This window comes from Onychomys torridus, chromosome 7, assembly GCF_903995425.1.
Source record: "Onychomys torridus chromosome 7, mOncTor1.1, whole genome shotgun sequence".
Classification (NCBI taxonomy): Eukaryota; Metazoa; Chordata; class Mammalia; order Rodentia; family Cricetidae; genus Onychomys; species Onychomys torridus.
In genome coordinates, this window is record NC_050449.1 from 102,577,312 (window position 1) to 102,605,290 (window position 27,979).

Below are 27,979 nucleotides of genomic sequence, written 5' to 3' on the forward strand. Positions count from 1 at the left end.
TTCTTTTACTTCTTCCTAGCCAGTCAGAAGTCCTGAGAGGAGAGATAGAAAAGCATCAGCTAATGCACGAAAGAGGAAACATTCCCCTTCCCCTCCCCCTCCCACACCCACAGAGTCCCGGAAGAAGAGTGGGAAGAAAGGGTAAGATGTTTGTAGCATGTTTGAAAGTCAGTAAGAGAAACTTTGATTGGCTCTCTAGTTTTTACATTCATGTTCAATATTTTTCCAAAAAATAATTCTTTTGACTCTTTAACTTGTTTTTATTACTATATTAAAAATTTTTTCTTCGTGTATTCAAATGTGGAAGTCATAAGGTCGTTTGTGAGAGTCAGTTCTTAACTTCTACTGTGAGGGTGGGTCCCAGGATGGACATCACATTCTCAGGCCTTTTACTCACAAGCTGTTTGCCAGCCTGATAGTTTTTATAGGAATCTTACATTTTGATAGTTACTTTTCTTTGAAGCTGAGGAACAAGCGCTCTACCACTGAGCTAAATTCCCAACCCCACATTTTGATAGTTTTAATAGAAGTTTTATTTATATAAAAACACCTTAAATACAGTCTTTTCTCCTTGTAAGTAAGTACATATTGAAAAGGTGGCAAATAAGGAGTTTTAGAAATCATGTCCTGAGGCCAGCCAGTGGTGGTGCACACCTTTAGTCCCAGCACTGGGGAGGCAGAGGCAGGCAGATCTCTGAGTTAAAGACTAGCCTGCTCTACAGAGTGAATTCCAGGACAGCCAGCGCTACAGAGCAAAACACTGTCTTGAAAAACCAAAAGAAGAGAACCTTGTACAGTATATTTGCCCATCTCCGCATCCCTGTGGCCTGCTTTGCCTCTTGAGGAGTCATGTCCTGAGCCAGGTGTGCTGGTGTATGCCTGTTGTCTTAGCACTGGAGAGGCAAGTGTAGAAGTGCTGCTGCAGGTTTTAGGCTAGCCTGGTCTATAAAGCATGTTCTAGGATAGCCTGGGCTTAATCTCGAGACACACCATAGTTATTGTCTTTGAGCACTTCTCCCATTTGTGATTAAGTTGACTGACAAATAGTTAGAACTTGTAACAGTTGAGCTGTTGGATATTCTGACACGCCCAACAGCATTCCTACCAATCTGGTTTGTGTGACACCTTGGGGTTTTTGTTTGTTTGTTTGTTTGTTTTAATTTAATTTTTTGTTTTGGTTTTTCAAGACAGGATTTTTCTGTATAATTCTGGCTGTCCTGGAACTCACTTTGTAAACCAGGCTAGCCTTGAACTTGGATCTGCTTGCCTCTGCCTCCCACGTGCTGGGACTAAAGGTACTAAAGGCATGCACCACCACTGCCCAGCGATAATTTTGATTTCTATTGAATTAATTGCTGACCATATAAAATGAAACTTTAATGCTTTGTAGAATGCTTGGAGTATATATTTAAAGTATTGGGAATTCTGTCACTATAAATAGATACTTCATAATTTCAGACTTGCCTACTTTAACACACATAAAAACATATATTTTGGTTCATTGGTTGGTTTGTCTTTCAAGACAGAGTTTCTCTGTGTAGCCTTAACTGTCCTGTAATTCACTCTGTAGACTGGGCTGGCCTTGAACTTAGAGCTCAGACTGCTTCTTCCTGTGTGCTGGAATTCAATGCGTGCACCACCACCACCACCACCTCCACCACTATGCTTTGTTAGGTTTGTTTGGAGACAAGGTATCTAGTCCTGTCTGTCCTGGACCTTACTTAGTAAACAGGCTGGCCACAAACTCACAGATACCTACCTGCCTCTGCATGAAACAAGCTAGTCATTTGAGAGGAAGAAACCCCAATTCTGAAAATGCACCTATCAGCTATCCCTGTGAGCAAGCCTGGTGCAGTTCCTTGATTGATGATTGATGTGGTTGGGCTCAGCTCCCTGTGTGGTGCCATCTCTAAACTGGCGATGCTGGCTCAGTGAGTCAAGCAGCACTTCTTCCTTCTGTATCAGTGCCTGCCTCCAGGTTCTTCTCTTTTCCTCTCGTATTTTCTTCATGCTCTGGGTGTGTGTGTTTTGATACAGCCTTGCCATGTTTCTTAGGCTGACTGAAAGCTCAATATATAGACTCCTCCTGTCTTGCTATCTTATGTGCTTCTGTTATAGGCATGTGCCACCATACTCTGATAGAATGCTTTATGTTTGTATCACATAGTATGAATTAGGTCATGATTCTGGCTTCGTATAATTTCTCAAGATAAGGAAATCCTTTCCATCTTTATTTTATGTATACGAGTGCTCTGTTGACCTTTTGCCAGAAGGTGGCATTAGAGCACCGACTGCTCTTCCAGAGGTCCTGAGTTCAATTCCCAGCAACCACATGGTGGCTCACAACCATCTATAATGAGATCTGGTGCCCTCTTTTGTATACATAATAAATAAATAAAATCTTAAAAAAAGAAAAGAAAAGAAAGAATTTGAAAGTGTCTTTATTCTGACATCTTAAAATAAAAATTAAAAAAAAAAAAAGGATTCCACTATAGATGGTTGTGATCCACCTTGTGGTTGTTGGGAATTGAACTCAGGACCTCTGGAAGAGCAGCCATTTCTCTTAACCACTGAGCCATCTCTCCAGCCCTTCATCTTTATTTTAACTCTCTAGAATATTGCTAGTTTTAGAAATGATGACTAGTCAGAGAAAGAGCCCTAGCAGTTGTCATAAGGAGCATGAAGTCTTTAGTTTCTAATACACAAATGATACCTCAAGAAAATAGAGCTGTTTGTGTTCCTTAAACCTTCTGTCATGTATAGGCTGAGAGCTGCTGTGGTTTCTTAGCAGGTGTTCTTTTAAATTATACTAATCACTTAGAGTTTGGGGCTCATTTGATGTTACTTGAGTCAGGTATCCAATTTGTTTGATTGTTTCTTGATTTTCAAAAGTAAAGCTGAATATAAATAAATAATAATTTAGAACTGTACACATTTTGCTAAAATTATGTATAATTACCTTTTTTCTGCTCTGTGTATTTCAGACAAGCTAGCCTTTATGGGAAGCGTAGAAGTCAAAAAGAAGAAGATGAGCAAGAAGATCTTACCAAGGACATGGAAGACCCAACACCTGTACCAAATATAGAGGAGGTGGTCCTCCCTAAGAACGGTTGGTATCCTTGCATCACAGCATGAGTATCGTCCTGGTCTGGGTTCTTTCCTTCTAGTTTGAGATAGCACCTCTCTATATAGTGCTGGCTGTCCTGTAATTCACATGTAAACCCAGGCTAGCCCAGAATTCATAGGGATCTGTCTGCATCTATCTCTACATCCTGAGTGTTTGGTAAGAACTTCTGCTACTGTGTACATATCACATAACTCTGAACTTTCAATATGAATTGATTTTTCTCCTCTAAGTTTAAGAAATTCTCACTTTTTCAAGTTACTTATGTGCTTTGTTAAGTTTTTTTTTGTAGTTTGTTTATTGAGAAGACATGCCAGGTACATAAATTTAAAAGTGTTCTTTGTATAGTGGTGTCCACCTATAATCCAAGCCCTTAGGAGGCTTGGGCAAGAGGATCCTGATTTTGAGGTAAGCCTAGTCTTCATGTTTAAAAAGAGCTGGGAATAATAGTTCAGTGGGAGATCTACAGCTGATAATGCATGGCATTTTCTCATAAACTAGCAAATTGTACTGTCAGTTCAATTTCAGCCTCATACCCTCAATTTTTTTTTTCCTGCCTGCCTCTGCCTCCTCAGTGCTGGCATTAAAGGCATATGCCAACCTCCTCTTTTGTTCTGTTTTTTTTTTTGGGGGGGGGGGCTGAGGATCGAACCCAGGGCCTTGTGCTTGCCCCGCAAACGGTCTACCACTGAGCTAAATCCCCAACCCTTTTTTTTTTTTTTTTTAAGGAGACAGGATTTCTCTGTTTAATAGCCTTGACTGTCCTGGAACTTGCTTTGTAGACCAGGGTGGCCTCAAATTCACAGAGATCCTCCTGCCTCTGCTTCCAGACTTCTGGGATTAAAGGTGTATACAACCACCAACCCTCCGCCCCAAAAACATTTTAAAAGAGAATATTTGTATTGTAAAAACGTATCCTAATTCTTGATACACTAAAACTTTGGGAGAAGAGATAGTAAACTCTAACTTTTCTGCATTTGTAAAATATAAATATATTGCTATTTGAGTGATTAATTATAGGATTATAGAATGTGGCAGGTAGTTTAGTGTCTTGAAGCTGAGCCAATGGTTTTTACATGAAAGTGAGTAGTGAACTACGCGGGGGTTGTAGTCTTGGGCATATGTGTCATGTTTTGTCATGTTGTTTTTAATTTTACTGATTTTCTGTTAATGGGTGTTTTCTTTTCGTGTATGTGTACCACACAGGCCATGGGAAGCCAGAAGAGGGTGTACTCTGAGCCCCTTGTTCTGAATTGCTTAGCTGTCTCTCCAGCTCCTTACTGTATATTTTTAAATTCATCATGACCATTTCCTTTAACATATGATTCTGATGGTTTTTTTCTCCCTTCTAGTAAACCCAAAGAAAGATAGTGAGAACACACCTGTTAAAGGAGGCACGGTGGCAGATCTAGGTAAAGAAACCATATACAAACGCTTAATCTTGACTGTGTGTGCCTCTTAAATACTGCTTTCTTTACTTTGCTTTCTTTACAGCTTTCCAAGATTATCGAACTGCCTTCTGTCCTATCATCTTTTAGTTTTCTTCTGTGATTCATTGTTTGCATTCCCAGTGACCTATACCTGACAGTGCATGGCATTTTCTCACAAACTAGCAACAACTTGGGAATATTTTACTTGAAAATAGTTATCATCTGAGTTTTAGAGAAAAAAAAATTTAATTAAAGTGCGGTTTTCAATGGCCCTGCAGATATTTCCATTGTTAGATGTTCAAGAATATTCACATCTGGTGGTTGTGGCTCATACCTTTAATCCATGTACTTGGGGGCAGAGGCAGGCAGATCCCTGTGAATTCAAGGCCAGAGCGAGTTCCAGGGCAGGCTCTGAAGCTATAGAGAAACCCTGTCTCAAAGGAATATATATATTCACAATATTCATTATGAGTTTGAGGTCAGCCTTGAAATACATATTCAATTTCAGGCCAGCCTGGGCTAAAGAACTATCCTCTTTGAACAAAATTTGAACAAAATTGAAAGTTTTTTACTGTGAAATTTCAGTGATTGATCCTGAATTTTGTGGCAAGTACTCAACACTGTGGAACCATCTCCCCAGCCCTGTGGGACACTTTTTAAGTTTCATGTATTCATGTTATATTTCTTGGCTTATGTCCCACTGGGCGCATATTGGTGCATGTTCTCTTTTAATGTCTGATGTTTAAATGACAGCATATCAAAACAGATAACAGATGCCCTTTGACAATCTTTCTATCTTATTTGAATGTTAGTAGCAGATCTTGAGTAACGGTTATTCATACCGCACCAATTTTCTCCCTCCCCCTCTTTGTTTTTCGAGACAGGGTTTCTCTGTGTAGCTTTGCGCCTTTCCTGGATCTCGCTCTGTAGACCAGGCTGGCCTCGAACACACAAGTGCTGGGATTAAAGGAATGCGCCACCACCGCCTGGCCAATTTTCTCTTTTATAACTGATAATTACTGATTGAAAAGCCAAGAAGTGAAAAACTAATTATAAATAGACTTTTATTTAACCATGTTGCATGGACAGTATGGAATGTTATAAAACTGGATTCTCTTTAGTATGAAATTTTCCTGGACAAGGATAGGAATTTATAATTTTTTTTTCATTTATTCTTGAATCATGATGACTTTGTATCCCTAGCTGGCTTGGAACTCAACTATGTATACCATGCTGGCCTTAAACTTTCAGAGGTTGTCTGCCTCCCAAGTACTAAGATTAATGTGTGTACTACCATTCCTGGTTGTAACACATAATTTTTAAGTATGTTTCTTGAAAATGAATGGATAATTGTTCATTTGAGTGAGATAATTATTTAGAAAAGGGCACTGGATCCCCTGGGTCTGGAGTTAATGGTGGTGGTGAGCCGCCATCAGGTGCTGGGAACTGAACCTAGGTCCTTAGCAATAGTGGCAAATGGTCTTTGCTGCTAAGCCATCTCTTCAGTTATCTAATTGCATCTTATATAGGTTTTTCTTTTTCTTTTATAATCAACACTTAGGCCTCAGAGTTCTTATCCTCAGTAGTCATGTGCTTTTCTCTTTTTTAAAGCTGAAATCTTTCTGTATGTATATCCGACTGGCCTTAAACTCAGGATCTTCCCGCCTCTTCTGTGACTGCTAGGGCTAGAGACCTGTGCCACCATGCCTGGTTCAGTCACCAATACTTTTACTCTCTCCTTTTTTCTGGAATCAACAAAACCATTTGCTTTACCCATCCTCAGTAGACTGGTGTGTCAGTCAGATCTCTTACATGCTATCAAGAAGATCCTGTTATGCTATGATTATGATAACCTTCCACCTCCACGCACTTGTATAAAGTCATCATTTACTATTGTGAATTTATTTTAGCAAAGATCTGTTTTATTCATTTTCTCTGTCCAGTTTCAGTTTTGAAGAATATAAAGATTCCCTATAATTCAAATAGCATTGAGTGGTTAGTTAAAATACCTTCCTTTGATTTTTGCAGATGAGCAGGATGAAGAAGCAGTTACAACAGGAGGAAAGGTAAAAGAAGTTCCTGTATGTAGGCCTGAGCGGAGAGAAATTTCTGTTAGTCATGTGTACTGAGCAGAAACAGAATTGTCTATTTCCAGATTGGCCTCAAACTCACCTGTGTTTGAGGATGTCCTTGAATTACTGATCCTCTGTAGCCTATCCCTGGTGACTGCTGATACTACCATGCCAGTGTCAAGGATCGTACCTGAGGGTCCTGTGTGTGTTACTGAACGAGCTCCTACCTTCTGATCCCTAGTCCATTCCTCTTATGATGGTGGGGGTCTCGATTTTTGGCTCAGGCTGGCCTGATTCTTGCCCTAAGTGACTGTGCTATCTTGATCAAGTAGTTGAAATCATGTATACCCACTACCAAATCTACTTTTGTTGTTGTTCTTTTTTCTTCTTTCTTTTTTTTTTTTTTTTTTTTTTTGGGGAGACATATCTTCATACTATTGTGTAGTTGGCTTGAGTAACCCCTCAAGCCTTGACCCTAATGGTTGTCTTTCATGATTGCTGTTATTAACTACCACATTCAGTTAAATTTCCTTTTTAGTACTCCCTGACAATAGTTCTGTGTTGTAATAAAAAATTTTAGCCGGGCGTTGGTAGAGCACACCTTTAATCCCAGCACTCGGGAGGCAGAGCCAGGCGGATCTCTGTGAATTCGAGGCCAGCCTGGGCTACCAAGTGAGTTCCAGGAAAGGCTCAAAGCTACACAGAGAAACTCTGCCTCAAAAAACAAACAAAAAAAATTTTTTTTTTTTTATTGAAAAGAATCTTCTACAGTATAATTTCTAATTTCATAGTGCCCTTTTACACAGTAGTAATCATAGTTGACTACATTGTTGGTGTACCTATGAACTCAGATGAGTAGTTACCATGGCGTGCCTTGATTTTCTCACTTTTCTATTGGTACAGGTGTAATGTAGATTGTAGCTAAGGAAGACCTGTTTATCATGTTTTTAAGTTTTCTTAAGGTTTAATATTATTTTTGTAAAGATTTATTTTTTTATCCAAGTATATGTGTGTTTGTGAGTTTAAGCCACATGGTGTGCGGTTGCCTGTGTAGACCAGTAGATGATGTTTGGTCCTTTGAAGTTCATTGTGAGTTACGGGGTATGGGTGCTGGTCACCAAACTTAGGTTATTTATAGGATAGCCAAGTGCTTTTAACCACCGAGGCATCTCTCTTAACCCCTCAAGCTTTCTAGTCTCCGCCTTTCCATTTACCAGTTCTGGTGTAGAGACAGATCACTGTGATCCTGAAAGGCATTAGATGTGAGGTTGGGCCTTCCTCCTGTTTCCTGTAATTGACTCTTTAGACCAGGCTGACCTCGAACTTACAGAGATCCTCCTGCTTCTACCTCCTCAGTGCTAGGATCAAAGGCGTAAAACACCACTGCCTGGCAGTGTCATCCTTCTACATAATGACCTTAATTTACCTTTTGTGTATGTGCATGTATGCATGTGGACACACATGGTGCAGCGTACAGATTGGGGGTTAGAGGCCAACTTGTGACAGTCACTCCTGGACATTAAACTCAGGTTACCGAATTTGGAGGCAAACCCCCATTACTCACTGAGCCTTCTCACCAGCCCATAAAATTTATCACAAGGAATGTACTAACAACATACAGGCAGCAGATCTTCCTGTTAAGTAGTATGGCATAAGAAATCTTGATTAAATTAAATTTAAGAAATTGTACATTCTGTGAAAGAGTGCACGTTCAAAAGGTTTCTTTTTCTTTTCTTTTCTTTTCTTTTCTTTCCCCCAAGACAGGGTTTCTCTGTGTAATTCTCCTGACTTGGCTGTCCTGAAATCAAAATATTTCTTTATAGAAAAGAACTTCATAGCTTTAAAAATTATAAAGTTAGGAGCTGAGGAGCTGGCTCCGTTTGTAAAGTATCTTCTACTTAGACTTAAGGACTTGATTTCAGATCCCCAGCTCCCACAGCCGGGTCTAGTGAGGAAGCAGCAGTGGGAATCTGTGCCCAGTGCTAGGAGATTTGAGGTGTAGAGACACTGAATCTACAGAGCTCATTACTCAACCAGCACAATCAAATCAGGGCACTCCAGCTCCATCCCTGGTGCATGAACTGGCTTTCTGGATCCCGTTACCTATTGTCTGGACACATAACTCACCCCTGATAAAGTGGGGAAGGGCTTGGTCCTGCCTCAGTGGAATGTACCAAGCTTAACTTTCCACAGTGGGAGAACTTACCCTGTTGGGGAGGAGGATATGTGGTTGGTATATAAAATGAATTTAAAAAAAAAAAAAAAACTATCTTAACAATTAGCCAGGCAGTGACATACCTGCACAGATTCATATGAACTTTACCTCATTCACAAACGAATGTTTCAACAGGCAAACACAATGAAAAGTTGATAATTTCTCCAGAACTTACTATGTAGAACAGAGTGTTCTTAAACTTTAATTTCCCTTGCTTTCTGCCTGTTGTTGGAGGTTGTTGATCTTTTGGGGGGATCCTCCACCCAGCTCCCAAATAAATCACATACAGGGGCTTAATCGTAATTATGAATGCCTGGCCTTAGCTTGGCTTAGTTTCTAGCCAGCTTTTTTTAACTTATCCCCTCTACCTTTTGCCTCTGGCCTTTTCCCTTTCTATTCCTAAATACCTTTCTTTGTTTTTTACTCTCTGGCTGGATGTGTACCTGGGTAGCTGGCTTTGTACCTGGGTGGCTGGTCCCTGGAATCTTCCTCCTTTTCGATCTGTTTCTTCTCTCCTTCCAGATTTCTGTCTTTATTCTTTCTGCCTGCCAGCCCCGCGTATCCTTTCTCCTGCCTTGCTATTGGCCAGGTCTTTATTAGACCATTGGGTCTTTTAGACTGGCCCAGTGATACAACTTCACAGAGTTAAAAGAAATGCAACATAAGCAAAAATAACACACCTTAAAATAATATTCTACTGCATCGGCCTCCTAAGTTTGGGATTAAGGGCGTGTACCACCATACCTGGCATCCATAGAATGTAAGCTTATGCTAAACATTGAGGCTTTCAGATACTTTAAATGTTTGGCCTGTCTTCTTTAGAAAGTGATTGTCGAGTGTGGTGAGATGGCTCAGCCAATAAAAGCAGTTGCTGCACATTTTCCTGAATCCATGTAAAGGTTGAAAACCCATGTAAAGAGAAAACTTGCTTCACCTGACCGTCACACACTTTCTACTCCTGATGATAATGAGAGAGAGAGAGAAAAGAAATTTAATGTCCAAAATATCCAAAAAAGAAAATAAAGGGCAGCAGTTCAAAGACTACAAGATGTGAATGCCACATGTAATGTGTGATCTGTGGTCAGGTTTTCTCTGAGATACTAGTACAAGAAATTTCTGAGACAAGTGGACCATTGCATTTTAAACTGTATGATTGATATCTGGTTCAGAAGGATTGGAACAGGGTCTCAGTATGTAACACAGGGTATGTGTGTGGTATGTGTGCATGCAATTGCTAGAGAAAAAATTGGGCATGTCGTATCTCCCCTCCCACCATGTGTGGCCTGAGGATGGTTGCCCCAGTTGTCTTTGAACTCAGGGTATAAACAAAGCTATTACCAAACTCACAGAGATCCTCTTGGCTCTGTCTCCCAAATACTGGGGGATTAAAGGTGTGTGCCACCATACTCAGCACAAAACTAATTTTTAATGGTCAAGTGACTACCAGTATAGTCCCTTTAGCTGCACTTCTTGGGTTTGTGTTATGCTTATAACTTCCTACTTATGTACACTTTTCCTACAGAAATAGTAAGTAGGTGCTATGAGTTAATATGCATAGAGCTATTTATTAGTAGGTACTCCTATTTACTATTTGGAGTAGAAGCAGTCCTATCATTATGCTTTGTTAGTATCTTTACCCTTTTTGTAAATAATGTAAAAACTGGTAATTGATTTGTGATCATAAAACTGTATGAATAAAAAAAGCTATTGTGAAAGGTTTCAGAGACAACACAGCTCTTCCTGAGGACTCGGGTTTCACTGGTGGCACTCAAAACTGTGTATAACTTTAGAGGACCCAATGCCCTCTTCTGGTGTCTGTAGATACTGCATGCATTGGTACACACATATCTGCCAGAATGCACTTAAAAATAACAATTTCAAAAATTGAAAAGCTCTTGTGAAGAAAAGATTTGATACATGTATTAGTTCTTGATTATGAAATAGTGTTTCTTTTATTTGGTTATCTTGTTATTAGGTAATTTGAGTGTTCTGTCATTTGAATAAAGGAAAAATAAAGTCTGCCACCAGTCCACTGCTTTTCTCTTTTAAAGTAAGAAATGTCTGTATGAAAATTGTTTTCCTGCTCCTTCACATTGGATCTAGGATCTTCATCTTGTTTGACCTCATATCATGTGTGTGATTTGTCTATAGTTCTCTCTGAACTGACTTGCATTTTTTATAGGAAGATGAGGAGCCTAACAAAGGTGATCCAGGTCGGTCAGTTGACCCCGGTGAAGATAACGTGACAGAACAGACCAATCACATCATTATTCCCAGCTATGCATCTTGGTTTGATTATAACTGGTGAGTGGGCTCTTTCCACCTTAGGGGTGGCAACACTTGTTTTCAGATGGGGTTGTGTGGTTTTTGCCGGCTTCCTACAGTCTCCAATGAAGAAGATGGGCAGTTACTGGGTTTTTTGTTTTTGTTTTTTTTTGGAGCCGAGGCTCGAACCCAGGGCCTCGCGCTTGCTAGGCAAGTGTTCTACCACTGAGCTGAATCCCCAACCCTGGCAGTTACGGTTTTATTTTGAACATGTTCTTTCTTAGTGTTGTCCTGTGTTTCCTCTTTTCGCTGTAAATGGTTCTCACAGTATGGGTTGTGACCCCTTGGGGTTACATATCAGATATCCTGGATCCTTACATCACAATTCATAACAGTATCAAATTTACAGTTAGGAAGTAGCAACAAAATAATTTATGGTTGGGGGTCAGCACAACGTGAGGAACTATAGTAAAGGGTTGCAGCATTAGGAAGGTTCAATACCACAGCGCTTACAGTGTCTTGTTTTGTAACCCAGACTGTCCTTACTTTCTCAATTTCTAGGATGGGTCTTCGTCTCTCTTGCCTTAGCCCGTGTTTTACAACACTTGTTTTAAAATTGTTTAAATTGTTTAACAACAATTTAAAAATAAAAGTTGTTTAAATATAAAGTTTTAAAAGTACTTTTAAGATTTTTTCTTTTAATGATGTGTTTGCTCTATGAGTTGTATGTCCATGCAAGTATAGATGGTCACAAATGACGAAAGAGGGCTTGGCTCTCCTGCAGCTAGAGTTACAGGTGATTGTGAGCCACTTCACATATGTGCTGAGAACTGACAAGGAAGTGTCCTTAATCCTGAACATCTCTCCAGCCCCAACTTACAAAGTTTTAAGCTTTAGCTAATTTGTTGTTAGCTGTAATGTTGTGTGTTTGAGGCTTTGATCATTATAAAATATATGATTTTAAAATATTAAGTATATAACCCCCAAAATATTCTATCTTTTTGAGACTGAAATGCTGGTAGCTGGACCAATAGGTCAACAACAGCTTTTTGAAATGAAAATAATTTAACCAGTAGGTTTTTAAAATGTAAAGTGTTGCATGAAGAAAGTTGTGGCAACATTTCCTCATCATCATCTATGATTCACACCCACCGTGGCCCCCTGTGCATGCTTGTAGAAAACTAATCCTACAGTGATTGCTCTACAGGCTGTCACTTTCAGGCTGGGGTTTTTTTTTTTTTTTTTTTTTTTTCTTTAATAAAAATATCCGAGCATAGACCTCCAAATAAATGTTACAGTGATGTTCAGTGATCTTCCTGCTATAGTCTCTTTGCTTAGATGGTTAGAGGAGATACAGTCACATCCCTGCTTTACAGGTGAGATTGATGATGTTTACATGGAGGTCTCAGTGTTGAGATTTGGGAGCAGAACTCAGTTCCTGATTCTGCCTGGCCTGGCCTGGCCGCTCTTTGTATACAGTAATCCGTGTGTTGCGTTTCTCAACCTAAACAGTCAACAGTCTTCTGCATTTTTGATAAAGAACATGACTTGTGATTTACAGATAAAAATTGTGTTTGGCAAATAGAAAATGTAAGTCATGTCAGAGCTGAGTTGCCTGTTGAGTTTTAATTGCTAGTTGAAAAAGAGTAGTATCCTTTTTTTGAGTGGAACTTGAAAAGTACATATATAGTATCAATTTTTCTTGACATTGTTCTTTTAGAAATTTTCTGATAGTTCAGTTTTCACAATACCCTCAAATTCAATACAAATATTAGGTGATCCATGATAGCTTTAGGAATAAGCATCACTTAGTATCTGCAGAAAATTGATTCCATGGGCCACTGCTAAAAATGAAATCCTCAGATGCTCATCTCTTGTAAAATGACCTAGTATTTGCATATATCGTACGTCTTCCAGTATTCCATGAGCTACCTTTGTCATCACTGTGTTAACATACCTGAGAGAAGAAATTCAAGGGGGCCCAGGTTGATCATGGCTCACTTCTTGAAAGGATATGTTATCCTATGGCAGGGAAACTTGGTCATATGAGGAAGCCATGGATCTTCTCAAAGCATGGCACAGTAAAGCCTGTAAGTTCTGCTTCCCAGGATCCTCTTCCACCATTTAGGCCCCATTTTGTAAAAGTTATCCAACCCTCCTAAGCAGCACCACTAGCTTTAAGGCAATCAAACATACTTCAGTATCTGGACCATTTATACCACCAATAGCAATATAAATGCTTGTAAATAATTGCTACAACTGTATTATTGCTTAGAGAGTAATGAAGGGAAATGTCTGTATATGTATGGTAGAGGCACAGATACGTTCACATGATGCTGTGGGTGCAATCGTGTTACTTTCCATGAGAGGCTGGCATTCTATCACTGACTTACGTCCCATCCTCAATCCATTTATTTGTTTCTTAAAGATTTATTATTTACTATGTATACAGTATCTACCTGTTTGCCTGCATGTACATGGCTATGAGCCACCATGTGGTTGCTAGAAATTGAACTTAGGACCTCTGGAAGAGCAGCCATCTCTCTGAGCCTGAGTCATCTCTCCAGCCCCTTTTTATTTATTTTTACCCTTGTTTATTTTGTGTTTGTTTGCTAGCTAGAGCGTGAGAGTAGAAATCAGGACAACTTGCTGGAATTCTTTTCTCCTGCCTCTGTATGTGTTCTGGTAAATGAAGGCATATTTGGGGTCAAGATCCTTTCCCTGCTGAGCCAGCTCTTTAGCCAACCCACCTCCCTTACATAATTTCATCATAGGACATAGATGTAGATGAAGAAAACAGAAGGACTAGCCACCTATGTTTTTAGATCCTTGATTTGTTCTGTCACATGTAACTAATCAATACTTGACATATTGCCTCTTTAGAAAGCCTTCTTTGTCATATGTCGTCATGAACTCATATGCCATCACATACACTACACAGACACACACATCAGTAGCAAAAGTCTGGATACACAGTTGATTCACATAGAATTTGCTAGGCCTGATCATTTTTTCTTGTCTACAGTCCTAAAAAATATTTTGAAATTATTGAATATCTTTATGTATAGTTATTTAATAAGGTCTGGCAGGGCTAGAAGAAGACAGTCTGGTGTTTAGGAGTCTGACTTGCTGTTATAAATCCCACCTCTTGGCTGACTTCATTGTGTGGCCATTCTAGCCACTCGAATTTTTATTAACCACTTCCCAAAAAAACTTTTCATTTTGTGCCTTTCTATTGTCATAATGTTATAAAAAACGGAAGTAATAAAATGTATACTTCTTATTGTCTTCATAGTTTTTGTTTGTTTGTTTGCTTGACTGGGCCTTGAGTTGTACCCCAGTCTAACACCAGACTTTTGTCACTCTTGACTGTCTCCATTGTTGGTGTTAAAGACATCAGCAGAAGTTTTCCCAGCAGAAGTTTTTCAGTTAATTAAGAGAATAGAAACTACAGCATGTATTTTGGGTATGAAATGCAAATGCTTTTTAAAAGAGTTATTTCCTGTTACATATAAAGGAAACTGTCCACTCAAACTAATTTTAGCAAGAAGTCCTCAGTTTTTCAATTTATTAGTAGTTTTCCTTTGAAATTTGAATAATGCATAGCTCAAATTTTAAGATTTAATTCTTTTTCAAAAAACAATTTCAATCTACTTACCTCTTTTCTTTCAGTATTCATGTGATTGAACGGCGTGCTCTTCCTGAGTTTTTTAATGGAAAAAACAAATCCAAGACTCCAGAAATGTGAGCTCAGTGTTTTATAGTACTTTTTATGTTCATAGCATGGATTTGTTGCTCTAGTTTTATGTATCTGAGTGTTTTGTCTGCATGTGTCTTTGTGTACCACCTATGTGCAGTGACTGTGATGGCCAGAAGGGGGCGCTGGGTCTCCTGAAGCTGGAGTTTAAGAAGGATTTGAGCCAAAGCTCAAGTGCTTTTAGCCACTGAGCCTTCTCCCGCCTCTCCTCATTCTAAAAATACAATTCTCACTCAAATAGTATGTACCACTCAGAAATTATTCGTATCTTATTTTTGCACCATTTTAACCTAAAGGAACTTGTAGTTTTTCTTCTTCCTAAACTTCACCTTATGTGTATATCAGTTCTAGCACTTAAATATTGAATCTAGTAAATGGTGTTTAGTTGAGGTTTGTCGTAATAGTAATTGTTTCTATGAATGTTAGGATTTGCATGCATTTACGTATAATGGTCTGGTAGGGAATAGAATCTCTATCCCATGATAAGTTATTACTAATTACAAACATGTTGTATAGGACCATTCAGCTGCATTTGAATTGAATTTCCTAAAGCATTTGCTTTTGCACTAGAATTAGAAAAAAACCGAAGGAGGTTGCTTGTCAGGAAGTATATTTGTCTTTTTCTTTTGACCTATTGCCATGTATTTTCTGGAAATTTGGGGTTTTTTGCGCTTTTTTTTTTCTCCTTTTTTTTGTTTATTTGAGATTGGGTCTTACTTGCAGACCAGGCTGGCCTAGAACTCACAGTTATATCCCTTCCTTTGCTTCCTGAGTGCTGGGATCAAAGGCATGCCTGTCCTGCTTCTTGAACTTCTTATCTGTGAAATTAAGCTACAGCTATCTTTTCTTGGAACATTTCCTGTGCATGTGCACTGCCGAAGCAATACTGTCTTGTTGCCTGTTTTAGGGAGAAACCGACTCAAGCTGTGTCCATGTAAAATACACGGACAACATCTTAACAATAAGTGTATTCTGGTGTATTTTTCTCTGTTAATTTGAGCCGCAGCGCTTTGATGGCGGAGATAACGCTAACCTTCTAATAATATCGTGGTATTGATGCTGCCGGGATTCAGATTGGGCTTTAAAAAAAAAAAACATTGTTTTGTTTTGTTTTGTTTTTCATGTTTCTAGGTATTTGGGGATTCATCGCTTTGAAATTAGACTTTTCTATTTTAGCCTTTTTATCTTGTAAATTCAGTCATTTTTGTCTATCCATGGTAGCCTTTTGAACCGTTTGCTTTTTTGCTCTTACGTAGCTGCCCTCTTGTGTTCTGAGACTTTCATTTTGCTTGTATGCAAAACTTGTTGGTTAGAGCATCCAAAAATTTGTGGTAGCCTATACCTTTAATCCCAGCAGAGGCAGGCAGATCTCTGAGTTTGAGACCAGCCTGGTCTACAGAGAGAGTTCCAGGACAGCCAGGGCGACACAGAAACCCTGTCTGGAAATGAAACAGAACAAAACTTGTTCGTAGATTTCACAATCGAAGCTTAACATTCGTGATTTTTAAAGAGCATTTGTGACAGAAATACTGCTGGATACTGTGGAATTTTTTGTGACTTTTGTTTGTTTGTTGTTTGTTTGTTTTTTGAGATAGGGTTTTTTCCTTGTAGTTTTAGTGCCTGTCCTAGATCTCGCTCTATAGACCAGGCTAGCCTCGAACTCAGATATCTGCCTGCCTCTGCCTCCCAAGTGCTGTAATTAGAGGTGTGCACCACTGCTGCCCAGCCTTCTGTGACATTTAGTCGCAAGTTGTCTTGGTTTTGGATGCCCAGAATTTGATGTCTTTGGTGTTTGTCTGGCTAAGTCTCCCTGAATGGGTTGCCCTAAGAAGGTAAATTGATGTGTCCAGAGCCATGTCCTCAGGAATGTAAGAGAGATCAGCCATTGAGAACATAGATGTGAGATGTGTTGAGTTCTGGTCTCCTCACTTTCCAGCCCTCAGGCCAAAGCAGCTCTTCAGGTGTTCTCTGCTTCAGTTTCCCCGTGTGTGAATGGGATGATGGATGGACCTTATTTTATAGAGAGAGTCTTGGTATTAGGTGAGGTACTCACAGACAGTGTGCATAACACTACTTAGTGACCAAGACTAGCTGATGTTAGTGTTATAAATAATTAGTTCATGTGCTGTTATAATATGCTATACATTTGTTTTGCTTCTTACTTATTAGAATTACTAATATTTTAGTGCAGTATCAGTGTTGTTTAATATTGCTGTCTTTTTTTTGTCTATGCTTGTCAAATTTTAAGTTTTGGTATTTGGAATATTCTATCTGACAGATACAGGTTGACCTTAGGAATTTTGCCCTTGTTTTTTTTTTTTTTTTTTTTTTTAGATACTTGGCATATCGGAATTTTATGATTGATACATACCGTCTAAACCCCCAAGAATATTTAACCAGTACGGCTTGTCGGAGAAACCTGACTGGAGATGTGTGTGCTGTGATGAGGTAAATATTTGGCTTAGATCTTGTACTATAGGTAGTTGGAGCTACATTGCTGGTTTATGTCTAACCGATTTTGTATTCAAGATTTTTGTTACTTCTATTCTCTTGTATCATGCTTGCCACAATTTGAGCGTGAAGTCCAGAGGAGGGCATCAACTCTCTTGGAGCTGGAGCTATACGCAGTTAGGAGCAGCCAGATATGGGTGCTTGGAAACAAATTCAGGTTTTCTGAAAGAGGTTGTCTACCTCTTGGCTTCATATTGGATCAGATTAACTAGATTCCTTCTTCATTGTACTCACAGGGATTCTTTATTTTTAATACTCATTTTATTTTATTTATTTATTTATTTATTTTTGAAGCAGGGTTTCTGTGTGTAGCTTTGGAGCCTATCCTGGAATTCTCTTGTAGACCAGGCTGGCCTTGAACTCACAGAGATACACCTGCCGCTGCCTCCTGAGTGTTGGGATGAAAGGCATGTACCACCACTGCCCAGCTAATACTCATTTTAATAATCTGTTCTTAGACTACCAGGCCACAAATCATGACACAGAGACTTATTATTAATATTGAATGCTCAGCTTTAGTTTAGGCTTGTTTCTAGCTAGATTAAAAAAACAACAACAACAACTTAAATTAACCCATTTCCATTCATCTGTGTGCTACACTGAGGGTCGTTTACCTCATCTGTGTACTGTCTATCCTGCTTTGCTGCTTCCTCTGTGGCTGGCTGGCCAGCTCCCCTTTTCTCTCTGCCTGCCAGCCCCACCTATCCTTCCTCTGCCTAGCTATTGGCCATTCACCTTTTTAGAGCAGTCAGGTCCCTTAGGCAGGCTAGGTAAAATAGCAACACATCTTTTCATAGTTAAACAATTATTGCAACAACAACAAATGCAACTCATCTTTACATAGTCAAACAAATAATTTAGTCTACGACACTGTGTTGCATAGTTTACATCTTTTGTTTTATAGTCAGATCATCAAATGACCAGAGATGTGAGTGGGGAGTGTATATACCATCCCAGAACAAAATTAAAATTTGGATTTCCTTATCTGAATTTGGGTAGAGAATGAGTTTTTTCATCATGTGCCTACGTAAGCATTTGTTCTTTATTTCCTGTGGATAAAGCTATCATTCCATTGCCATGGTGGTAAACGCCTTCATCCCAGCACTTAGAAAACAGGCACGCACCAAGTGGTGGAGGCCCACGCCCTTAATCCCTGCACTCGGGAGGCAGAGCCAAGTGGATCTCTCTGAGTTCAAGGCCAGCCTGACCTACAGAGCGAGTTCCTGGACAGGCTCCAAAGCTACACAGAGAAACCTTGTCTCAAAAAAAACCAAAAAAAGAAAACAGAAAACAGGCATGTGGACGTTTGTGCATTCAAGGTCAGCCTGGTCCTTATAGTGAGGTACCAGGGCTACATTGTAGTGCTACCTCAAATAGAAAACAAAACGAACACCTTTGTTATTTGACATTTCACTCAGTTTTGAGGTTGCATATTCATCCCCAAAACAACTCCAAGATACTTGACTGCAGAACAGGTTGTCTTCTATTTTTTTTTTTTACAAATTGCATGATTATGGGTTCTTCGATGAGATTGACTGACTAGATTATAATGTGCAGAACTTTTATATTTCAGAGTTCATGCCTTCTTAGAGCAGTGGGGTCTTGTTAACTATCAAGTTGATCCGGAAAGTCGGCCCATGGCAATGGGACCTCCTCCTACCCCTCACTTCAATGTGTTAGCTGACACGCCCTCAGGGCTTGTACCTCTGCATCTCCGGTCACCTCAGGTAAGATGGGTCTAACAGCTCTTGAGGTCTGCCTTTCATTCTTGTCCTCTTTCAAAGCATTTGTTCTGGTGATGGCTGTTTCTTAGCTGATAGGTTATAGTTTGGGGATTGCAAATCATTTGGTTTTCATTTCTCCAAATGTAAATATTTAACTTTATTATTAATATTGTGCCATCAATTCTGGGAAATTATACTATGAAATTACAAAATATAGGGTTTTCTTTTTTTATCCTTTTGCTATCGATGTCACTAATAAGCAGATAATACAGAAACTTAATACTCAGTCTGTGTCTTGGAAATGTACGTTTTAAAACTTTTATTAATAATTTTACTAATGATTTCAGAAGTAGACTTACAACATTTTGAAAAGACTAGTATACCAAACAAATTATTAGTAGTTGATCATTCATACTGTGTTTTCTCTTCATTGTGAAAGAATATATCATATTAGCAGAAAAATCTCCCCTCTTCTCTGACTTAAGGGGGCACCAATAATACTTGTTTTAATGATGAGTTTATTACCTGTTTACTGTGGAGGTATATTTACTGTTTGTTGTTGTTGTTGTTGTTTGTTTTTATAGAAACTTGACCCAAAGTGTTTTCCTTGTGTTTGCTTTCTTTGTTTTGTTTTGTTTTTTTTTTTTTTTTGAGGCAGGATCTGACTATGTAGCTCAGACTGTTGTGGAACTCAAGAGAGATCCACCTGCTTCTGCCTCCTGAGTGCTAGGATTAAAGGTGTGTGTCACCACGCTCAGCTGGTTAAGAGAGATTGAACAGCCAGTGTTTAGTGATTTTTAAAGACTAGAGAGTGTTTAAGAGCACAGGTTGCTCTTCCTGAGTACCCAGGTGTAAGTTTCCATCACCCACCTGGTAGCTCACAACTGTCTGTAACTCCAGTCATAAAAACACAAGAAAAAAATAAACCAACAATTTCTTTCTCTTTGAACTTGACCAGTTTAACACAGTCATTTTGTCATTTATCTCCCTCATAGGTCCCTGCTGCTCAGCAGATGTTAAATTTTCCCGAGAAGAATAAGGAAAAACCAATTGATTTGCAGAACTTTGGTCTTCGAACTGACATTTACTCCAAGAAAACACTGGCAAAGGTAAAGGTTATTTTGTAAACCGACACGGACCACCCACTTGCATGTCTTGCTTTATAAGTCTCTGATAGTAGGCAGCAAGGTCTCTGCTGATGTCTGATGCATTTCAGTAATCACTTATATGATTAGATAGATATTTAAAAAGAACTAAGGTTGGTATTTTTTGAGGATAATACTGTTTGAAAAGTATATTAGAATGTATAGTAAGAATCAGGCATTAACACTGAGCTTCTGTAGTGATTCAGCAGATTATTCTGATTACAAAACATGTTAATGAGCTTTAAGCCCTGTTTACTTACTGAACCAGTAAGAAAAAAAAGCAACTGGATAGTGGTGGAGAAAGGACCAAACAATAAGAACTAAGTGCAGGAGACATGTTGTCAGCAGTTAAAAGAATTGGTTTCTTATCAGTTGAAGAGGAAAAAAGTAGAGGAATAGGTAGGTGTCTTAGTTGGAGTCTCTTTCCATGACCACGGCAACTCTTACAAAGTAGAACATTTAATTGGGACGATTCAGTTACAGTTTCAGAGGTTCAGTGCATTGCCATCATGGTGGGAAGCATGGTGGTGTGCAGGCAGATGTGCAGGAGCTGAGAGTGCTACATCTTGCAGGCAACAGGATGTCAACTGAGACACACACAGGGCAGTATCCTATGCACAAGAAACCTCAAAGCCCACCCCACAGTGATACACTTCTAAAAAGACCATACACTGCAGTTGAGCCACACCTTCTAATGGGGCACTCTATGTGAGATTGTGGGGGCAAATTATATTTAAATTACCACAATAGGGTTGATAAGTTGACTATTTAATGGTTAATCTTATGTTAGAATTAATGAGATGATAGACACACTCAGAGGCTAGCAGGGTGCCTTAGTACCTCATAGTACTTGGAACCGAATCTGACGACCTGAATTCAGATCTCCAGCACACAACATAAAAGCCAGATGTGGTAGCACCTTCTTGCAGCAAGATGGGAGGAGACAGGAGAAGCCCTTTGAAGCTTGCAGGTCCAGTATCCTGGAGTAGGTAGCACTGAAGAATACAGTGAAAAGGACATTGTCAAAAACAAGGTGGAAGCTGAGGGCCACACTTGAGGTGGCCTTCTGACGTCCACATACACACCCTGTCAAATGAATACACAACTTATTCAAAAATAAGTAAATATAGTTTTTAAAATGTGATAAAAACAAAATGAAGAGGGTAAATGTATGGGTAAGAAATGAAATTGAATTTAAATGAATAATAAAACTGATGGTTGCCAGTGGTGGTGACGCACACGCCTTTAAATCCCAGCACTCAGGGAGCAGAGGCAGGCGGATCTCCATGACTTCAAAGCCAGACTGATCTACAGAATGAGTTCCAGGACAGCCAGAGCTGTGAAAAACAAACCAACAAACCTCAGCTGATGGCTGATGCAACAACATCAATGATAGAAGTCTAAGGATAAATAATTAAAGTAATAAAAACTCATTTTGGAAATCTGTATTAAGTAATCAATGGGATAAAACAAGATGTTTGTAGATGTTTAAAAGTGTAGAAATTGCCGTTAGCATTGTGCAAAAACCTATCAGAAGTTCGTTCATCAGGATGAAGAACTGAGCCCAGATATTCTAACCCTGAGTCAGCCGCGGATCAGGCAGTACACCAGCCTCCTCTTCCTGCGTCTCTGAGTAACCCCGAGAAGTCTGAGATCTCACCACCTTCTTCAGACTCTCCTTCGTAGCTCTTGTTTCCCCATCACTTTTGCTAGTCCTTTAGTTTGGACTTCATGTGTTTCGGGGTGTTTCACTTGAATGCATGCCTTTGTACTGCTTTCATCATGCCTGCAGCATCCAGCAGAGGATGCTAGATGCTCTGGACCTGAAGTTAGAAGAGGGTTGTAACGAGCTGTCATGTCAGTGTTGGGACTTGGAGCTGAGTCCTCTGCACAAGCAACCAGTGCTCTTGCTATTGTGCTGTTTCTGCAGCGCTTTCTATTTATTCTAGTGTGTGCGTGTTTGCCTGCATGTTCATGTGCTACATTTGTGTGGTTGCTGTGAAGTCCAGAAGAGGGTGTCATGTCAGATCAGGTCAAAGTGGAGGGACAGGCACTTAAGAGCTACGGTGTGAGTGCTGGAACAATAACCCAGGTCTCTGGAAGAGCAGCTAGTGCTGTAACCCCTGAGCCATCTCTCCAGCCCCTTCAATTACAGTTTACCAAAGCATTTTTATAACATACGTAATTGAGTAAAGTGTAGTTGAAACTCCAATCTATGAATCAGCACAGAACTCTTTATTTATTTTGCCGTGTGTGGTGACCCACGCCATTGAGTGTCTCACAAAGACCAAAGACCATTTAAAATACAAGTAGTGACAGCAGATGTTAGGTCCATTGTGTGTGGATGTGAGTGACCACTTCTATATACAGCCCAAAGAACAGAAGTATAGACTGGAGGTCCTCCATTTTATATGAAATACAAAAAGAATAATCGAAAGTAGACTGACAAATTGTAAATTAATGTTACAAGTCCTAATAAGGCTATTTAAAGTAGAATTAACTTATAGGTAGTACATATATGTACAATAATAAAAACAATCTTAACTTGTTTATGGTGCCTAATGTTTGCAGTCTCAGCACTGAGGAGGACAAAGGCTAGGTATAACATAGTGAGTTTGAAATCTATTAGAGCTTTAGAGCAAGAGAATTTTTTAAAACAATAACAAAAAAGTATTTCTCAAACATAGAGTGATACAATACAAGGAGCATTTCAAGAAGATTAGAAAATTGCAAGGATGACCCTAGAGACAATAACACACACGATGTGCTCTCGGTCCTTTAGCCTCCATGCTAGAAATTGAAATTGCCTCCCAAATGCTAGGTAAGGGCCCCCCTACTGAGTCCCATCCACATAGGATGTTTTAGTTTTTATTTTTAAAGTTTTAATATATGTATGTCTTACATGTCTGTCTGTGCACCATTTGCATGTAGTAACACTCTGAGCCCAGAAGATGGCATCAGATCCTCTGGAACTAGAGAGTTACAGATGGTTGTATGCCACCATATGGGTGCTGAATATGGAACTTGAGTGCCTGGAAAAAGCAGCCAGTGATCATAACTGTTGACCTATTTCTTTGGCCCTCCTCTTACATATGTTTTTATTTTCTTGCATATGGTTTTTTAACATACTTTTTAAGTTATTTATTTATACTTGCATATAGTTTAGTAATCCACTGAAACAGCAAAAATTATCAAATTGGGTTAAGAATAATGACAGACAACAATATTTTCTCTTCCAGAAACTTGAGTCTAGAACATAGACACAGATAAAAGTAAAACAAGGGAAGAAGATATACGTGCATACACCTTAGAGCTGGAGCAGTATATTGATGTTAGCATAAACAGACAGTAATGCAGTTGTTTTAAACACATCTCCTGGTAATAAAAGGCTATAAGTGAAAAAAGGCTTGATACTTTCAGATTCCACATCTGTACATACATACAACATATACATACGTATATGTGCATATAGGCTATTTTTAAAGCATAGAAATATATAAACAAAAATTGAAGGAATGAGAAGTAATTGATCCTGGAATGGCCTTACATCTAAACCTGTGTCAGAAGGTAGTTAAAGGTATTCCTCAGAACAACACTCTAGATTAAGGTTCCACTGGTTGGGGTTGGGGATTTAGCTTAGTGGTAGAGCGCTTGCCTAGCAATCACAAGGCCCTGGGTTCGGTCCTCAGCTCTGGCCAAAAAAAAAAAAAAAAGATTAGATTCCACTGGTTAACTACTAGCAAACACCAAAGAAATAATTAGTGTTCATCGTCCTCCAGAAAATCAAAAACATGCAGGGAATGTGCCTAAAGATAAACATAGATATCCAATTATTGATAGACATATAACTAGTGTCCTTGGACATGAAAGCAAAAATTCAGAAACAGCCGCAAAAATCTTAGGTAAAATTGACAAAATGCAAGTAACTTAAATGTTTTTGATAATATAATTTCTGGTTTGTCCGAGTAGTGTAATAGTGTAAAAAATAAAAGAAACGGGTTGGGGATTTAAGTCAGTGGTAGAGCGCTTGCTAGCCCTGGGTTCGATCCTCAGCTCAAAAAAAAAATTAATATAAGAATAAAAGAGCCCATGAAACCTAATGTTAAAAGTATTGGATGCTTTTGTGCTTTGCTATCAGACTAATTAAGACCCAAAGGAAGGAATCCTTTGCAATATTTAATTTTTCATTCATTCATTCGTTCATTCATTTATTTGGGATAGGTTTCTTTCTATACTCTTCTGTGTCCTGGAACTCACTTTGTAGATCAGGCTGGCCTTAAACTCATAGAACTCTGCCTGCTAGGATTACATTTTATTTATTTTACTTACTGTGTATGAATGTTTCGTGTGTATTTTTTTTTTTCCTCTTTGGTTTGTCACTTGTATGTCTACTGCCCAAGGTATCCAGAAGAGGATGGGGGGGTTAGAGATTACAGATGGCTGTAAACCACCTTTTGGGGCGGGAAACTGGAAGAGCAGCCAGTGATTTTATCACTAAGCCTTTTCTTCAGCCTTTTTGCCATTTTTAGAAAAAAATTTGTTTGTTTTTATGTGTAGGAATGTTTTGTCTGCTTGTGTATTATGTGTATAGGCTACACTTGTAAGCCTGGTGTCCTTGGAGGTCAGGAGTGGGCATTATATCTATATTAATCTATACTTAAAATCGGTTATTATCCACTCTGGGTTCTGGAAATTGAACCTATTTTCTCTCCAAGAGCAGTGATTGCCCTTAAGCACTGAGCTGTATGTCTTGCTCCCTTTTACAATTTTTTTTTAATGAGTAGAAGGAGATTTTTATCTATCTGAAGTCCAGAGATTTGTGTAGTATGTTTTATATCTTATACCTCAATAAATACAAAATAAACAAACCAAACAATTCTCCTGCAGCGTACATTTCCAAGCCCCTGATGAGGCTTCTGAAAGCTCCTTGTCATTAAGAGAGAAAGTATGTATTGCTGTAAGCCGTGGGTATGGAGCAAATTCTTCCTGTCTACATCTAAGAAATGGGGAGATGATTGTTGAGGCCTGCCCATCAGTGTTGTCCGTGTCTAAGTTATATAATTATCCCTGGATTTTCTTGGGTTTGGTTGCTTCTGAAGACAGATAATATGGTAATGATTTTGTTTCTAAATCTGATTGATACCTCTGGTTTTGGTTCATTAAGAAGTTCCTTTGACTTAAAATACTTCTAAGTGCAGTTTATCAATATATTGAGTTATAGTGCATCTTTTATCCCATTAGGTAACACTTGCTTACCACCATACACATGGCTCTGGATTCATTTCTATGTACCACAAAACCAGAAAAATACATAACTTTTAGGAATTCTGGATACTTAGGGTTAAAAACTGGTTTTTGTGTTTAGTTTTGTCTTCTGTTCTGCAAATGATCAGATATTATAGTGTGATAGAAAGTGAACATTGCAGAGGCCTCTAGTAAAGCATAATGAAACTTTTACTATGTGCATGTAACTCAAGTGCAGATACAAGTCCTACCATTTATATTGAGGGGCTTTATCAACACAAGGAAATTATAGACTAGAAATTTTTTCTATTCATACATTACAGGCTTTCAAAGATTACAGAAATCAGAGTAGTAAAATTTATAGAATTATGTCATATGTCTTTGGAGTACATATATTTATTATCAATTATTCTATATAGCCTTTCCCAAGTAAATCTATGAGTGGAACATGGCCTGCAAATCCAAGACTCTTGTCAATAGCTCAGATGATTAAGAACCTGTAGGGTTCCTGTGTCCTAATGCCCCCTTTTTCTAGCTAGGAATTGTTGAGAAAGAGGTCATATGACTTTAGGAATTCACTTGGAGACTTATCAGAGACATAGATGGAAGAGAACAGGGAATTGTTAGGGTTGGAATTAAGAATCTGAGCATTTGAGGCCAAGGGGTTAAGAACACTTATGTTCTCAAAGGACCTTGATTTGTTTCCTAGCTCCCAAACACAGCTTACTATTTTCTGTAACTACAATTGCAGGGAACTTGATGCCCTCTCTGGCCTCTGTGTGTACTGTATGCACATGGTGCACACACGTGGTTGCAAAACACTCATACAACTAAAATAAAAGTAAATAATAATTAAAAAATAATCTTAGTGTTTTAAATGCATGGTGTATTTTGTCTTAGAATCCTAGGAAAAGTTCTTTTGTCAAGTTTTACTAAATATTTATCTTAATTTTTTTCCATTACATTCATTTATGTGTGTATGTGCAAGCACACTCAAACTTGTGTGGCGGTCAGAGGACAAGTTTTGGAAGTCACTGTTCTCTTTCCACTTTGGAGACTCAAACTCTGGCTGTCAGGCCTCATAGTGACAGCCTGTACTCTCTCATTCTTCTGGCTGCTTCCTAGGTTACTTTTTATATAGTTTCATATGATTTGTCTTATGAATTTTCAAATGGTGTATCTTCCAAAGTTGAAATAACATGGAAGTTGTTCCTGAGACTAATGGAAACCAGGAGCTGTTGAAGCATGCCAGACCTTCTGTTGAAGTTGAAGGTTTTGAATGTTTAGGTATTGGGGGCTCATATTGGTGACTGGATCAAACAGTTCTGTGAGCTTAAGGAAATCCTGCCTGAGCCCATCCATATACATTCGTGATGAGTGGATCGTTTCTGACTTTGTTTCCTTAGAGTAAAGCTGCCAGTGCTGGAAGAGAGTGGACAGAGCAGGAGACCCTTCTTCTCCTGGAGGTAAGCTGACCAGCGCCGTAGCTAGCTCTTACACCTGACGCACGTAAGTTTCTGCTATTTTGAGTTGTTCTAGTCTCTCGTTTGGCTATCAGTGTTAAGCATGTGCCTTTTTAGCTCCACTGTTTATAATCATTACTCTTGACTAGCCATATCTGTCATGGATGCTATTGAAACAAGAGTGTGTGCTCAATACTCACAAGTGAATACAGCTTGTTTTTAGTGTTGTTTTGGGGTCTTTGTGCCATAAGAAGAAATTTAATTGTACTACAGCTGGAAACAGCAGCAGAGTTTTTGCACACTGGTGTTCTATCCTTTTCTGTCTATAAGATTAATGGATAGGGCCTGGTGGTGGTATTACACACCTTTACTCCCAGCACTCAGGAGACAGAGCCAGGTGGATCTCTGAGTTCGAGGCCAGCCTGGGCTACAGAGTAAAATCCAGGACAGGCAAAAAAAATACACAGAGAAACACTGTCTCAGGGGGGAAACAAAAAAGATGAGTGGATAGGGCTGGACAGATGGCTCAGCTGTTAAAGGTTATATTCACAACCAAAAATAGAAGCTTAGTGGATTTCACAGAGTGATGTAAGAAGTCCTGAGCTACTGTTTACTATGAACACACTGAAGAAAACTGCTGTATCCTTAAACAATAGTGCATTCTCTTTTCTGCAGGTGGGATCTGGGCTGTGTTTGTGTTTGTTGATTTTTTTTTTTTTTTAAAGCCTTAGAAAAAATAAGTCTCAGTAGCATTGTTTACCATTAACACTATCCATAAATGCAGTTTGTTTAGAACAGTCACTAGCTTAAAATTGACTTTCAGGTATTTACCCTCTAAGCATAGCGTTTGAGATTGCAAGTCCTTTGCCTTCCATGGGTAGATAGGACAACTCAGTCTTAAAAACTTCCATAGAAAACACAACATACGTGCATACACACAGAGAATGTGCCAGGTATGGTGATCCACTCCTTAATCCCAGTGTTCAAGAAGCTGGATCACTTTGGCTACATAGGATGCTTTTCCTCACA

The 27,979-nt window shown here is 39.0% G+C and overlaps 1 protein-coding gene across 1 annotated transcript in view; it reads left to right on the top strand.

Moving 5' to 3' along the window:
* The window catches only part of Smarcc1 (SWI/SNF related, matrix associated, actin dependent regulator of chromatin subfamily c member 1), a 124,745-nt gene that overhangs the window by 38,722 nt on the left and 58,044 nt on the right, over positions 1-27,979 (top strand). The window contains exons 10-19 of the mRNA XM_036194083.1: positions 20-141; positions 2,985-3,109; positions 4,477-4,536; positions 6,583-6,620; positions 11,024-11,145; positions 14,779-14,850; positions 17,198-17,311; positions 18,948-19,101; positions 20,094-20,207; positions 26,894-26,953. Of these exons, the coding sequence (XP_036049976.1) occupies positions 20-141; positions 2,985-3,109; positions 4,477-4,536; positions 6,583-6,620; positions 11,024-11,145; positions 14,779-14,850; positions 17,198-17,311; positions 18,948-19,101; positions 20,094-20,207; positions 26,894-26,953 (981 nt within the window). The remainder of the gene's footprint in view (positions 1-19; positions 142-2,984; positions 3,110-4,476; positions 4,537-6,582; positions 6,621-11,023; positions 11,146-14,778; positions 14,851-17,197; positions 17,312-18,947; positions 19,102-20,093; positions 20,208-26,893; positions 26,954-27,979) is intronic.